Source organism: Hyalella azteca, unplaced genomic scaffold (assembly GCF_000764305.2).
Source record: "Hyalella azteca isolate HAZT.00-mixed unplaced genomic scaffold, Hazt_2.0.2 contig8905, whole genome shotgun sequence".
Taxonomy (NCBI): Eukaryota; Metazoa; Arthropoda; class Malacostraca; order Amphipoda; family Hyalellidae; genus Hyalella; species Hyalella azteca.
In genome coordinates, this window is record NW_025938988.1 from 1 (window position 1) to 16,770 (window position 16,770).

The following is a 16,770-nucleotide window of genomic DNA, read 5'->3' on the forward strand; positions in this document are numbered from 1 at the left end:
TTTGCGTGATTGCAATGAGCAGTTGCATTTCATATTGATATTACGTACGTCTCCCAGTATTTTCAGTACCCTCATGGTAGATCCCAATCTTGAGACATGACTTGTGTTCGCAGACGCCATGGTGACGGTGGGTGACCGGCTACTCAACCCGTTCAACATCGAGAACGTCGTACGCCCCATCAACTTGCAGATCTCTGACGCAGTCATGAACTTCCAGCTTGCCGGTGCCAATATCTCCAACATGGTGCGTAACTCTTCCATTAACTGCCTGCATCTGCTACTTTGTGTGTCGTAAATTTTAGGTGATTGTTTCCGTACTTGAGTTTAAATAGTTACCACAATAGTCTGCACAATTAAGTATAGCTCTACTTGTGGCTTTCGAAAGCCAATAAACTTAAGAACCATGGGCCATGCTTTCAAAACTCGCTAAGCTACCGTAAGTCCTTACGCTCTATTTTCTTATCTATGATTGGTGGATTTTGCTGGAAAGGCCGTCAATAATTGGCTGATGAAGTTACGATCTCTTAACTTTTTTTGAAAGTATAGGCCCAGAACAGCAGTAGTGAGGAAATTATGAACTGTGCTCACCGGGACCCGTGACATGCGTGGTCGTGAGGAGTGAACTTTACTGATATCAACCTTTGTTATAACTTGTGTCTTTTGTGGGACAGATTTTCCAAGGCTGTGGTCAGCCGTCTCTCGGTCGATCTCGGCGAGACACGGACGAAACTTCAGCAGCTTCTCCCGTTGCTGTGAACCCTGAGGACTTGCCAAGTGTTGACGACCACGAGAGCCTGAACGTAAACAAGAGGAACGCCCAGCGGGGTGAAGAGAGTTCCAACAACAGCGTCACTTCTAATGAACGACCAGGACGTCGTCGTAACCGACTCAATAGCAGTGCCCCTGAGGGTGGTCGGCAGCGACCTGTTAGACCTGATGGTGCCAAGCAGCGCCCTGGCGGAGGACAACGCCGTGTTGGTAGTGGCCGCCGCAAGGTGGCGAATGGTGGCCGTCGCCGTGGCGAGGCTGGAGGCGTGAGAGGCGGCGGTGGAGAGCTGCAGCTGGAGAAGTTGGACTTCAGTGGTCCTGAAGGTCGCGGTGCCAACACGCCCTCGCTCAACACGCTCATCAGGGAGATCAAGACTAAGGTGTGTGATACAGGCTGCTTTTATAACCGTGAATATAAAACCTAGAGAGCGCTAGTATTTGCATGATTTAATCTTTCGAAAACTAAAATAAGGAAATATTTTAAAGGTTATCTATGCATATTATTTAATAAACAGAATTCAAACAAAGTACTTGTTGCTCCAATTATTACAATTGTGTTAAAGATAATTAAAATGTGCAGTTGTCTGATAATTCGACCATTCAATTCTGAGAGAGATAAATGTGAATATTCTACCATATGTTCTCAGTGGTTCTCGCCGGAAACAGGGAGTTCAGTTGATAGCTGATGAATTACTGCGTTCGTTGCTCATTGTGATTCTCGTTGTGCAGCTGGAGAACTCCCGGCAATTCCTCGAGGAGCTGAGCCCTCAGCTGTGCGGCGAGATCGCCAGCGACCAGGACTCCTCGTGTTGGATGGGCACGCACCGTGGCAGGTACGAGCCGCTGTCCAGACTCGTTATTATTTAGTGAAGTTCTGCGTCTGTTGGGAGAACTTTACTTCCTACAAATTTATTGTATCTCTATTAGGCATGTATTGGAAATTTAATTTGCGTTTGGCACCTAACTAGAACTATGAGTACCTAACTATTCGAGAGGTGCCTAACTAGAACTATGAGTACCTAACTATTCGAGTGGTCCCTAACTAGAACTATGAGTACCTAACTATTCGAGAGGTACCTAACTAGAACTATGAGTACCTAACTATTCGAGAGGTCCCTAACTAGAACTATGAGTACCTAACTATTCGAGAGGTACCTAATTAGAACTATGAGTACCTAACTAGAACTATGTAATTTGCACAGGTCAGCAGACTCGCCGCTGCCGGAACTAAAGCCTCCTCCTCCACACGCCGGCGTTCACGAGCAGACGTATCGCCTGCAGGGCATCACACGTCTGCTGCAGGCCGCTGCTAACGGCCAGGACATCGCTTACCTCGAGGGTACGACCTCAACTGCTTGCTTTACTGTCCTCTGCGCCGGACAAATGCTATCACTATCGAAAATTGTTAGATGAACTTCATTCGATTAATCTTATGTAAATTGCTGAATCGAGCTCGTAGGGCGCGTGTCTTTGCTTCCATGTTGGTTTTGCATTCCGAGCACTATTTTCTTTGAACCACTCTCCTATAATTCGCAACTTCAGCGACTAGTGCTATCCAAGCGCTATTACATTACAACTCGCCGCATCCCCTGGCGACCGCCATACATAGATGGCTTATCCGACTCAGTGTACGCCTGAAGAGACGCCACATTGGAATGATGGAAGTTTCCTACCGGGATCATTACCATATCTTCCGCAAGAGACTACTGGATGAGTGGCAGGGAGAATGGACGCGCCTCGAAAATAACAAACTCCGAAAAATTGAAGAGTGTGTAAGGCATTGGCCGTCCTCGTCTCACCACGTGTGCCGGGTGGAGGCATGCCTCACCCGCCTTCGCATCGGACATACCAGAATCACCCTTGGCCACCTCATGGAACGCACGCCTGCACATAATTGTATGGATTGCCTAGACTCATTGAATACTTAAGGGCGGTAAATATGTTCGACAGCATATAACCCGGCATGTGATATACCATAAAACATGTGATGTACCCAAATCTTAGTCCATGACGACCAACGCGACATTCGGCTCGAGATAGCTCGATCTGAAGCGCTAGCAACTAAGGGCACTAAAACAAATTATAATTCGTTTATGTCATTCTCCCATTCTATATGATGAATTTGTCACATAGAATGCGGATGCGGCTGCGTGTTTTCCGCAAAATTTCTTGCTCTTCCATCTCTTGCGTCTTTATAGGGGCGGCCGGCGTGGCACGAAAGTATCTCTTGTACGGTATCCTCCATCTCTGTCGCTGTTCTCTTTCCATGCTTCGTCTTTTTTGATACGTAGCTGTTTGTACACGTTGTATGTATTAAATTTGTGTAGAAAGGTGCTGATGCCGATTTTTTTGCCAACCCCGATCTTACATTTTTTGAGAATTTACTTACACCTCAAACGGTCGATTTAACAAAATTCGATTAGAATTTATGCCCTTCTGAGATTTGATGTCCCTTTACTTTTTACAGTAAGAAGTACCTTTGTTCAAAATAATTAATTGAAGGAAACTTAGGAGCTGAATTTCGTGCTCTGCGTGGGCTTTCCTACTTCGCGTTTCCTCTCCTCCTAATTAGGTTTGGAGTTAAGTTTTAGTTCACTCTTCGTATCTGGGGTCAAAGGGTTGTTGCAATTTTGAATGTTTTTTCTGCACTCCCCTACCAGTTATTTTGCTGTAGTAAAATTTTTTGGATGCCCAATAATGCTAAGTTTTTGGTAACCTAGGCTCTTCATTCGCTTTAATTGAGGTTCGAAATTCTTATATTTGATATATTTGTGCAGAGCAACGTGTCAACGATGACTCCCTTTACTCGATGAGCGACCATGGCAGTGGCAGCGGTGACTGGGCTGACGATGATGGCTGGGGTGACGATGAAACCGTGCACGGGTCGCCTCGTGGTCGTGACCGTAACAGTAACCGTCCCAGCATTACGTCCATGGACCGTAACTTCCCTCCTGACGACGAGGACGGATACAACGGAGCGAGTTCCGGCGACGGCTTGAACGGCTACGGCGATCATACCACTCGGCGCAATAATTATCACCACGGCAACGACATGTCCAGAGGCGGAGGCAGCTACCCACGTTACGATAACCCTTACGAAGGCTCGGGAACTCGAGATAACGATTATTCCACCCACCGAAACCGAAATTACGATTCTCCATATCGCCCCGATCGACCACCACATTACAGCGATCCCGATATCCACCCCAATGTTAATCCCCCATCTGGGGTGGCCAAGGAAGACATGACTTTCACTAAAGCCGTCACAGTGTATCTCATACCTGCCATTATCATGTATTTCGGATCCATTGGATAAGCGCATACAGTGCGAGTAAAGTGTAGTTTTTGTGAACTAGTCCCTGACTGCAAGCGTCGCTAGGTAGCTATGCCATGTCCGTGTGGCACTTTAAAAATTATGAAAGCGATGCGAGCTTGGAAGAAATCTGGATGGCAGCTCGTGCAACGCGGCAACTTTTGCAGCAGTTGTTAGCACTGAGGTATCCGTACCGTTGCGTTGTTTTGGGACGGTAGCTATCAAGATAGAAGTAGTATATTATCAGTACTCCTATTCGTGTCTTAGCAAGTCATTCACGTGGCAAAGGATTTCAGTCTTAGGACAGAAGGAATTCTGCTGGTGAGTGGCCAGTAATTACGTCTTATATTAACAGTTCTTCATTGTATGATCGAAATGGTCAATAACTGTTTGACATTAATTTCATAATTCTAATATCTCATTTAACGAAATTGTTATTCATTCATGGATTTAGTGCATGCGTTTCTGCCATGCGTTTTTGTGGTAAGAATTGACTGTAAAATCCACAGTAGATTATATTACATTCCTACAAATCTGTAGAAAGGAATGTTGCTGTTGCATACATACACTATTGTTTCTAGTTTGTTCTTATAATTTATTTACTTTCGGATGGTACAGGCTTCTGAACTTGTGTTCCGCATGACCTGGTCGTCGTCTCCATATTTTGTGTGCAAACATGCAACCCGAATGAGGGTGCAATTCGGTTCTCAATTTTCTTAGACTATAAATTTTAACTTTTGCGAAGGGTCGACTCTCATATCAATTCATCTCGCGATGCATTATGTGGCATCTTTAGTTTTGCGCGCAGAGAAGTATCGCTTTCAATTTATTTGCATCATTTATTGCCTTTTCAGTCAGCTGATGGTGACGTTTGTGAAAACCAAAATCCTCATGTGCCATTCCACCGTTTTCTTTTTTTTCTACATTCACGCCTTGCAAGTTAGCTGTACTAAATACCGTCAGGACTTAATCAATTAGAGGTAGACTCTCTAAAGGAATAGGAGCCAATGCGAGTCCGTAGAACAAGTTTCTCAGGATAATTAACAGTATTCTGATTTAGCATTCCCACGAATGTAGCATGCTTGACTGAACCTTTGTTTTGCCTCAATCGCATAGGCATTATATTTGTGCGTAGAAGCTTGCTAATAACAATAATGAATCATAATTCTTGCAAAGTTTGATCTTGTAAATAGCTCGACGTGTACATTGAGTTAGCTTTAAATGACTTAATTTAATCAATAGTTGTCTAGTACTGAGTCTTAATCTTCGTTGGAGCTCCTACTATTAACGCGAGTCATTGAGTCAACATTTAATTAACTTAACTGTCTCGTTGGTGAAGTAGATAGTCTTCACTACTCTAATCATCAGCCACTGTAATGCTGGCCCTGTCTTTGTTGCCTGCAACTGTGTATGCTAACCCTTAATTTTTAATCTTGACCTCTGTTACAAGGTAATATGTAAATGAACTGAGATTCTCTTCGAGTCACAAGAAACATCTGGCAGCTTCTACTAGCCGTGTGAACTGTTGATAAATTGCGTTACGTGCAGCCTTATAACGTGAGCGTGTGGGATGTATACAAAAATTTCAGCTAGAATTGAAATGATAGTTACTAATCCACGGATATTTACGTACATGCAATACTGTGTTCATTTTATTAATGAGAGATTTGTTATTAAATTCTATATCTGTATTAACGCACTCGTAGAGTTTCTTCCTCCGTTTTCCTATAATCGACTGACTCCTTTATGCGTATATCTCGACTTTCATTCGAATTCGAAGCATTTTTCAGAGCTCATTACACGAGATATTTTTGCACTACTGCTGTAGGAGGCTCTTGCTCTTCACGAAGGCTGGATGCTCTTCACGAATCCTTAAATCAAAGCAATACGTTACAAGTCTTATTTACATGTAAATGAAGGCGTTGCTGCATGTAGGTGTTACGTAATTTGCACAATGAAGTGAATGAACTTAACCATATCAAGTATCAGGTCTACGTGTCTAGCTTAGTTTTTATAGACCTAATGCTGAGCGAAGATGACGCCTGCACTGGTATTCTACACTAAATTTGTCTTCTTTTCATCGTACATTTTTGAAAATACGTGTTGCAATATTCTCGTACCACATTTGCATATTACCGTCCACAAGATTTATTCACCTACAACGGAAACGACGGTTGATATACTTCCGATATTTTTATGTTTACTGGATTGCTGTCTTTCACGGGATTGTGCTTTGCAATTTTATTTTTTTTTTATGCTGCGATTGGAGGTTTCGTTTTCAGGGCGAACAGAAATACATTTTGGTCGGTTCTTTCCTTCCGTGAAATCATTTGTCGTCATCGTAGAATATTCCATGAAAGGTTCAGCATGTACTGAAATGATGAGTTCTTTCGTCATTTGCTAGTCATATTCTGTAGCTTCTGCTTTACATGTAAAATGTCACCGAGTGTGATCATTGACCATCATAAAACTGATAGCTTTGTTATTTGTAATAAGAATCGTGAACTGGTGAAAATACAGAATACCTCTAGGCTTCCTAACACAGTAACAGCGCTATCGTGCCGCATAAGTTACTTTGGCGGAAGGGTTAATATAATCTCGAATAACTTGTAGCTAATACATGGTCGAGACTGATTGAATCATGATAAAGGAAAAATCTGTACAGCAGCTATTAGTTTGTACCATTGATTTTATTCGAAAACGTGAAGAATATTTCGGCCATTACAAACGGCATATATCTCAATTATAACTGAGAAGCAAAAGATAGGTTAGTTATCCTGAATTAAAATAAATACCACATGATTATATTCGAATTAGTGAGCGTCAACAGTTAATTCTGAGTCCTTATGCTGCACACAACGCCTCACTTGCTGATGGGTGGACGCGCATCGCTTGCTGTCATGTACGTCATTTTATTATTGTAAATAAAATGTAGATCGTGTAATGCTAAAAGCCGTTTTCATACCCTACTATTTCAAAGTGAACATTCTGGAACCTTCTAGAACATTCTGGAACCTTCTAGAACTTTCTGAATGATAAATATCAAATGTTGCAGTTCTAGAAAGAAGCTCGAAATATCGCCAACGCTCAAGTGTGCTGGTATGACTCATAACAGGTAATTTCTACTACGATCCGCCAGATGCAACGATTATGGGTGCCCGTCAGTAACGGGAATCCGCCACACTGAGCCAAGATTAGCACACATGATAAGCGAATGTTCTAGCTTAAGAAACATAGCTACTAATTCATATCATTGCTGACCTATCGAGCCAGAGACTTCAATCTATTGTCTAACATTGTGATAGGTATGTATGATATCTTAGAGTGACCAAAGTAAGCGACGGCTTTTCTGTTTAATCTTCTTTGTTGGCCCAAATTTTGAATAAGAAAGAATAATCCGCATGAGATCATGATATAAAACAAACAAGCTAAACTTATAAATAAATAAAATTACTATCCTTCTGAGCCACCAAAATGGAGTCAAGTAAATTCAAACAATGTATAACGTAAATGGACTAGCTTCCTCAAAACGTGCAATCAAACAACGGTGCCGACCAATGTTACAAGTTCGAACTATTTTTAAGACATTCGAATTCCATGCGAGAAAAATCTATTTACTGCCTCACAGCCTTCATTCTTAGTTTTCAGATCGTACATTTGCCACTCACTGCAAAAATACGTTGGTGGATGGAAGAACAAACGGTTAAATAATAAAATGGGACTTTGCAAAGCACGAATTTGAACAAAATAAACAATAGAATACTTGTCGGAGCAAAATACTAAACACCGCGTAGGAATGCATCAGTTCTTCACAAGGTTCACCGTTTATGGTGAGTGCAATCGTAATCGTTCGTAAAAAGTTAACCTGAATCATGCGAAAGGAGAAAAAATAAAAATAAGAGTTACACATAAAAGGAAACGTGAAAATGCACCACGAAAAAAAAAATATATTGGATGCCTTTGATGCCGGGAATTTTTTTTGGATCTATTAACAGCGACAAAATCGCAAGAATCAAGATAAGCGAGAGTAGCATCCTGCTGTGAGCATCTGGTGAAAATAACGATCGAATAATTTGTATTCCGTACAACATCTGCCATTGATTTTTGCTTGTCATTAGTAACTATCTAACGTCAACGTCGAAATACAGTAGTGGGTACTAGCGACCGAGAAATCGAAGACCGTTGGGGCAAGTCTCAGCGGCAGAGCGTAGCGTCGATCTGCACGAGAGAAGGCAGCGCCAGCTTAAGCTTGCGTCTGTAGTTGGGGTCTTGCTGAATGGGATTGCCTTCCAAGTAGACGGTCTGCAGCCCTTTTGCAGGGATGAGCTCATCTATGTCCTTCCAGTCAGACACTGCATTGCCGTTGAACTGCCCATAACAAACAAGGTTGAACGAGTCTCCTAACAACGCCGTGCAATTAGTTATCGTCATGAACATATACAATCGAATCAATTATGTTACAAATATTTTACATCTAGATAATAAGGTACAAATTTGATAGTCACTCAACAAATAATTTACGTTGATTTGACTGAGCGGTTCAGTTGAATAAGTAGATCAAGAGCTAACTACACAATCTAAAAGACAATAATGGAACGCGTGAACTACGAACCCAGAACTCCTCGAGGTTCACAAGATGGCTGATATTCTCGATCCTATGTATCCTGTTGCAGGCAAGGTCAAGAGTGTTCAGTTTTGTGTTGTTGTTCAGCCCTTCCAAAATCTGAAACAAATTCATCTTCACAATTCTTCACCAGCAAAATGTTGCCGTTGTCTAAAATGTTATCCATATCTATGAAACGAGTTTGAATTTTAAAAATTTTGGATATTTCAATATCTTGGGAAGCATTTCCCAAGGAATAGCTATAAATTTCTGCTGAAGAAATAAAATATTGAAACATTACGCATAATCTAAAAAAAAGTTTAAATACTGAGGAACTAAGAGCGTGCATTAAGTTATGTTCTCGCTAAGAACTTGATGTTAGCAACGCGACTCTGACCTGAATGCCGTTGTGGCTCAAGTAGAGCTGGTCGAGCGACACCAGCCGCCCCAAACCCTCGATCTTGGTAATACGGTTGCTCTGCACACCAAATCATTATGATGCCATCATTAAAAACATTTCCAGCAATTCGTATTGGAGTCAGTGCATCGTGTTCAATACCCTGAAGTAACAAAGACAAATTTGTATTATCTATGAAAGTTACTCTTCTGTACCTCAGCTTGCAATTCCAACAAATAGCGTTTCTACTCGTGCCTTACCTGGATGCCCAAGACCTTCAGGTTGAGGAGGCAGTCCAAATTCTGCAGCCTAGTGATCTTATTCTTGCCTAGGAAAAGTGAATTTAGACCCACCAGTCCGTCCAGATTTTCTATAGTCTGAAAAACAAAGATTTAAAACACGTGCATTCAAAACAATAAATATTCAATACAAACATACAATAAATTAATGATTACTAAATAAGCGGACAAAATTTGCAAAATACTCAAGTCGAGTATGAAAAAACCTGCCACCAGTCACTTGTCAGTAAAGGGAGTTAGGATTCTGCTCTCGTACTCGTCAAGATGAGACTGGGAGGCGTTCACTTTTTCTCCATTGCCAAGCAAAGTTAAGGTACTTACCCTTATCTTGTTGTCGCCGAGCTCCAACAACTCCAGCTGCTGCAAGTGGTTTACGTTTTCTATTTTGCTGATTTTGTTTGCACACAGGAACAGCTTCTTAAGTTTTGTTAGGCCCTCCAAATTCTCGATTTTTCTGATGCGGTTGAAGGAAATGTCCAACACTCTGTCGACAAAATAATAATGTGTATTACAACAAAACCGCGATACAATTGTCTCGAATAGGCCGAAGACAATACATTAATGAATTAACATTAAATAAATCTTCCTAATCACAAATTTTTCGTTATTTTTATCAAGCAAATCACTTAGAATGGCTTGGTCGTTTGAAATCTATAACTAACTAGTAAATCAATAACTTTATAATGTAGTGAGCATAGCACCAAGTAGAGTGAACAAGTTATCGTTTCTATCATAACTCACTCTAAGTTAACGAGGGAAGATAGGTTCTCAATAGTTGTGATCTGATTATCATAGAGCTCTAGTTCTCGTAGGCTGGACAGACTCTCCAAATTCTCAATTTTCTTGATGAGATTCCATCGAAGAGAAATTGTTTCCACGAGCTTCAAGGAGTCCAAGTTTTCTATTTTTGCAATACGTCTGTGATTCAAATCCAAGTCCTAAGAAAGACAAAACAGTAAATGCACAGAATTGTAATGGAAAAATACACATAACAAATTACTGGATGTACAAGTATTAAGCAACAAGTGTTCCAGCCTAAATTTTAAAAGAATATTTATGATGAAAAATAATCAAGGATAACTATAAATTATTGATCAAATGATGCATTCATACAAAACATCAGTTAGAATAAACTATCAATTTATGTAAATTAATTTGATAATTTCCATGAATAGAATTGAGCTACTCTAGCCAAATTTATAGCTGGCGCTGAACAACAAAAAAATTGCACAGAAATGTTATTAATGATGCTCAAGAAAAGTATACAGAAACAATTTGGAGGTGACAAAAAATCAAGTGCAATTAGTTTTCTTACCACAGCATCAACATCCAGTATAACCAATTCTTCAGTTGCCTCATCATCAGCTTCTCCATTATTTTCTGCAGAAAGAAACAAATTTGTTCATGTGTATTAGCAAGTGTTGAAATAAAACTATAAAAAATACAAGTAACCAATTGAAGAACATGTTTCTGATTTACAGTATTTAGCAGAAAAGAGGAATGATTTAGAAATACAAAATAAGGTTCTGATAATCTCTCAATGGAAGTCAATGCAGTTATTAAGGTAATAACTTGACAATCCAAGAAATTACTTACCAAGTTTTGATGCCAATGACTCAGACTCAGGAGATGCTCTGGCATCATCACTGGAGTCGTGATTAGATGGCACACCTCCTTCATCCGGAGAAATATTTTCAGCATCATCAGCCATATTCAGGGTGTTCCAGTGCAAATATTATCTACTATATATAGGACTTTTATAATTCACAAGTTGATCAATCTATGGGAGAATTTATTATAAACTTATTCATCAGCATATTTGAAATATTAGTACAACATTGAAATATTAAGTACCTACATATGATAACAAGACAATATTATATTGCAAATATATCATCATTTCAAATTTCTTGTCAGTTGATCCTTTGAACTTTCGTTGTTGTTGTTGACAAATGCTGTAGTATCATGTTTATTTAGTATGCAATTATGTCTGATGAGAGGTGGTGCTAGTGTGTTGTGGACCAGTGCATAAACATTGATGATCAATTCAAAATCTCAAAATACCACATTTTTTATATTAACTAGAGAATTTCATCATGCAAATGCATATTGAAATGCACTGCCGCACCAGCAACTGCAGCTCGGTACAAGTTAATTGCGTACAGGCTTTTATTGTGATGTGATTTAGCTCCCTCAAATGGCCTCCATGGTGTGCATCATATCAAACTCTTGTTGGTGGTGTGATTTATTACAGGATGGAATTCTAAAAATGATTGTTCATATATTTTCAATCCACATCCTCCACTAAAATGATCCAAAATTTTTAGTTCAGATAAAATGGATAAAAATAGGAGGGATTAAATTTGCACTAGAAAGAGTCATGAATGAAGGTTGCAACACTTTATAATTTCAAGTAGACTAATTAATTGTTCATAATCAATTTGTCAAGTCAAATACAATAAAATAACATTCATGAATCAAAAACGAATCACGCCACCAATAATAGTTTAACACGATGAACACTGCGAAAGCTATTTGAGGGAGCAAAATCACATACATGTTCATACAATTAAAGCACCTGCGCAACCGAGTTTTTTCCGGATTATGGTTGGCAATGGGGCAGTGCATTTCAATATACACTTGCCAACTTTGAACTATCTCATATTAGAAACATTACTGGTCAATTTTCCAGCATCACTGATGATCTCTTTGATGTAGTTTTGAACAGGAATGAACATTGTAGTGTTAAAGCCTTCCATGTACCTACTGCATATTTAGCTCAAGTTAATTAACATTTGCATAATTTCTGATGAAGGTTTAAAATATATTTGGAGCTTTATACCAAGAAACAAATTTTTTCTAACAACTCTTTCAAGGTTTGCACTCTCCTAAATATTTTACATCTAAGCCTTTTGTTGTTTCAAAGACTCCATTGACCATAGAAGTTACTTTCCCAATCCATTCATCATCATTTAATTTGGGATGTATGGACAACAATTTTACCTTCATTACCACAATGCTTTTTAACTGATTGCAGCTGTAGAAACACATGCCAACCGATCTGAGTGTTGATTAGCTGCAAAAGCCTTGCATTGTTCTGTCACTGATTAGTCATATAACCTTTGGCGAACATTGAGCATTAAAATCACAATTACCTTTTGCTTACTTGTTTAGGTGCTGTTTCCATAAATAAAACCATTTTAAATCATGTTTCTGATAACAATAACTGATCATCAATTTTTGCATTGTGTTAATCTCTATATATCTTTAAAATAATTTATACATCTCATTATGAATTCTAAAAGCATCCCCGCTATTAAATTTTAATACACCACATGTCCCATGACTAAGTGCTCTGATCTATAAAAATAAAATAATGGCTGCTTCTAAAACCAGCATTTTCTAAAAGACATGAAATGTTCAAAAATTCACCATGGGAGATGAAATTATTCATAATCTGAAGTGAAGTTAGTTGGACAATATCTACAAAATAGAGCAAAAAACATGAAAAAATTAAATCTGGATGCGTACAAAGAGGCATTTATATTTTGAAACCTTTTCCATCATATAAATCTCAGTGTGGATCAAATAAATTTATTATGAAATCAAATTTGACATTACCCAAACAGGAAGTGGGACAAGGGACATCTTATCATCGTATGTTCACTGCCATTATGATATGCCATATACCATTAAAGAATTGAAGTTGAAGAATCATTTTGTGTGGTACTATGGAAAACTTCGTTGGTATGGTATTGATGAAATTTTGAACATTTTATGCAATAGTTAACATATTTTTTATTTTATTTGAGAAGATATTCATCAGAAAACTTGGTCAGTTACGGATAAGTGACTACCGTCAAACAGGGTAATAAGGGATGGGCGGGGTAAATCGGGAAGCGCGTCCCACATTTGGCAGAAATGTTGTAGCAGCTAAAGTAATCAAAATATTGCAAAACTAAAAATAGTGGTGTAAACTTCAACATTTTTACTACCATCAACCAGGGCTACTCAGGACGCGAGGGGTAACTCGGAATAGTCCTCTAACACGGCATAAAACTGTTTTAGTAGCAAAACTAATTGGAATATTGCAAAACTAAATATAGTGGCGTAAACGTCAACATTTTTCCTATCTATGTAGTATAAAGGAAGTTTAAAAGTACCGGTACTACATCTATTAACTTTGAAAAATTCCTGAAAAAAAGGTGAAAAACGATATTTTGAAAAGTTACTTCTGCTGCGGTCTGTAGACTGTAGTAAAAAAAATATTTGCCGTATTAAAAAATTTTGCTTAGAAAAAATTGGCAGACAAGTGTCGGCATGAAAACTTTATTTGCGGAATTTACACACCTCAATCCAAAAAAAAAACGGCGGCCATTTCCGCACGGGACACCTCCAAAAATGCATTTACAGTAGAATCTCCATTAGCAAAGGCTCCAGTTAAGAAAAAAATTGATTAAAAACAAGGAATATTGATTAACTTTACCTCGATCAAAAATTGCGCATAGAATGTCATATATATGGTATAGAATTGTGCACCAGGCATCATAGAATGAAAAGTAATTGACCTAAACTATGATTTATTTCTCCAAAACATATGATGGTTGTCACTAAAACATTCCTTTCTATTTCAGGTTTGTTCTTCACAATCTTTTTCATAGTAAATTCACTTAACCCAATTAAAATGGTGTGAAATTACAAGCCGCCCTGTAAGCTTACAGATACAGAAAATATTCTATAAGGCTGCTGATATGAAGCTTGCAGTGGACAAGGTTGTTGTAAATGTTCAATGGCATGTTCATGGATACGGTAATATCGCATCAATAATACTGTAATTGATGTATATGGCAATATATCAATAAAGGAAAAACAAGTAAAAATCACAGAAAATGTCATTTATTCTACCTCTACATCATCTACAACAAAAGAGGAGGACTTCAGAGTACTGTTAATAATGGATGAGTACACTCTGCATGCTTCAAATGTTTTAAAAAGTTTTATTCCAAGTGTCCCGAGTAGCCCCGTTTGACGGGGTTACTCGGGACACTCTTTTTTTGCTTCTGGCACCTTCCAAATAGCATATGGATTTTTTTTGGATAAGCCATGTGATAGCCCTCGCAAAGAGCTTTGAAATGAGCCTAAGCTTGTTTATGAAATGTTTCATGGTAAGAAGTTATGAATGAAAAACATTCGAAATTGTCCCGAGTAGTCCCGGTTGACGGTATTGATTATGTATAAAGCTAGTTAAGAATCATACATTTACTATCTCTAAAAAATAGCTGAAAAAAAGTGTGAAAAGTGATATTTTGAAAAAGTACCTCTACTAAGGTCTGGAGCAAAAAATATTTGCCTTATTAAAAAATTTTACTTGCAGAAAAGTTGCACACAGGTGTTGGTTTGAAAACTCGATTGATGGAATATGCATATCTCATTCCAAAAAAAAAAAATGGCAGCCATTTCCGCACAACAGGGTAATAAAGGACACCCCCCTGGGTAATGAGGGACACCTCCCTGGGGTAATAAGGAACACACCTAAAAACCCATTTACAGTTCAACCTCAGTTAGCAAAGGCTCCAGTTAACAATAAAATTTATTAACAAAGGATTTTGATTACAATTACCTTGCTCAGTGAAAAAATTTCACTTATCAAAAAATTAATGCATCATCGGTCATCACAAAATTGTGCACAGAATGTCATATATAGAATTGTGCACTGGGCATCATAGAATGAAAAGTAATTAACCTAAACTATGATTTATTTTTCCAAAACATATGATGGTTGTTACTAAAACATTCCTTTCTGTTTCAGGTATGTTTTTACAATCTTTTTTATAGTGAATTCACTTAACCGGGACCCTTTAGCAGGCAAGCATTGAAATATACAGAAATTAAAATTTCAGAAACTATTTCAAGAAAGTAAGAAGTATTATACAATATACTATTCATTTCTATGAATTTTTGCAAATTTTGCCTATTGAAGGTTTAAATCGCACTTGAAGAATTCAATAAATGCGATCAGTACACAAAATTTTTCTTTATAATTAAAATTCTGTTTATGCAAATGAAAAATTAGAAACATAAAAATTTAATTTAATTAAATTTAATCAAGTTGCCAAAATAAATATATATATTTATACCTCCACCTTTTGAAGAAAATGCAGAAAGAGCGTCAGTTCCATTGTCCGAGTCAAAACCTTCATTTAAATGCTCATATTTCAATTTGTGGACTGTGCAGCTGGTGATGCTATAGAATAAGTATAGATAGAACGATGGTCAGATAATTAGTGATTGACTGAGGCATTATAAGGATGCCTCAAAAACAAACAGGAAGCCGTGGTGAGGCTTTTTGTGACGCGATTTCAAGTGATCATATATGGTAACTTACCCGTGAAAGGGTTAATCCAATTAAAATGATGTGAAATTACAAGCTGTCCTGCAGCCTTACAGATAAAGAAGAAATGGTATACGGCTGCTGAAATGAAGCTTGCAGTGGACAAGGTTGTTGTAAATGTTCAATGGCATGTTTATGAATACAGTACCCGAGTACCATACTAATATCACATCAATAATAAGGTAATGAATGAATGTGATGATATCATAAGGTAATGAATGATATGTGATGAATCAATAAAGGAGTAATAAAGTAAAAAACACAGAAAATGTCATTTATTCAACATCTACATCATCTACAATGATAGAGGAGGACTTCAGAGTACTGTTAGTAATGGATGAGTGCACTCTGCACAGTGCACACTTCAAATATTTTAAAATTGAGTTTTATTTCAACAGTGTCCCAGATTACCCTGTCACCAGGGGTAATCCAGGACAGTCTTATTTTGCATCTAGCACCTTACAAATAGCATATGGATATTTTTTACGGTGCCATTTAATAGCCCTCAGCCCCTCACAAAGAGCAATAAAATGAGCCTAAACTTCTTTATGAAATGTTTCAAGGTAAGAAGTTATCAACAAAAAATGCTCAAAACCAACTCTTACAACCCCATTTGATGGTAGTGAATCTATTTGTGAAAGAAATCGTTCTCCTGATTCCTGAAGAATGGTGGAGATCCATGTGGTCAGTAAATTGCGCCATATTGAAACCACAGCAGTTTCTGATTAGCTCAGTGTATCACTTGACACTTATCATTGCGGTTAGGTGTAACCTGGTAGGCTTTTTGATCCATTTTTTATATAAATGTGAGAATATATTACATATCTAGGATTCCACACTGAGCTATTCCACAATTCCACACAGAGACTGAGCTATTTATTATACAGCAATCCCTTGATTAACGCGGTTAATAAATCCCCGAGTTTTACCGTGTTAAGCAAAACCGCGCTAATCAAACTTAAGAATATATGGGAATAATTATAATGAATCCTCAAAAAT

General features: G+C 38.2%; 2 protein-coding genes across 2 annotated transcripts; one reads left to right on the top strand and one right to left on the bottom strand.

Moving 5' to 3' along the window:
- Nucleotides 1-100: 100 nt before the first annotated feature.
- Nucleotides 101-7,033, top strand: LOC108676000 (the record flags this gene model as incomplete). Its single annotated transcript, XM_018164044.2, has 5 exons — nucleotides 101-244; nucleotides 672-1,148; nucleotides 1,498-1,601; nucleotides 1,971-2,107; nucleotides 3,546-7,033. Coding segments are annotated over 5 exons (1,401 nt in total), but the record flags the coding sequence as incomplete, so codon positions are not given.
- Nucleotides 6,753-11,193, bottom strand: LOC108676001 (protein phosphatase 1 regulatory subunit 7-like). Its single transcript, XM_018164046.2, has 8 exons — nucleotides 10,977-11,193; nucleotides 10,696-10,760; nucleotides 10,122-10,318; nucleotides 9,702-9,864; nucleotides 9,342-9,458; nucleotides 9,082-9,162; nucleotides 8,694-8,804; nucleotides 6,753-8,449 (listed from the first exon to the last, which is right to left on the bottom strand). The coding sequence occupies exons 1-8, from the start codon at nucleotides 11,089-11,091 to the stop codon at nucleotides 8,276-8,278; spliced, it is 1,023 nt and encodes a 340-aa protein (XP_018019535.1). The 5' UTR covers nucleotides 11,092-11,193; the 3' UTR covers nucleotides 6,753-8,275.
- Between the last annotated feature and the right edge of the window lie 5,577 nt (nucleotides 11,194-16,770).

Coding starts and splice junctions, on each gene's coding strand:
- LOC108676001 (XM_018164046.2), bottom strand. CDS start 11,091: ATGGCTGATGATGCTGAAAATATTTCTCCGGATGAAGGAGGTGTGCCA. Junction 10,761..10,976: donor GTCATTGGCATCAAAACTTG/GTAAGTAATTTC, acceptor TTCTTTCTGCAG/AAAATAATGGAGAAGCTGAT. Junction 9,163..9,341: donor TGAAGGTCTTGGGCATCCAG/GTAAGGCACGAG, acceptor TTTGGTGTGCAG/AGCAACCGTATTACCAAGAT.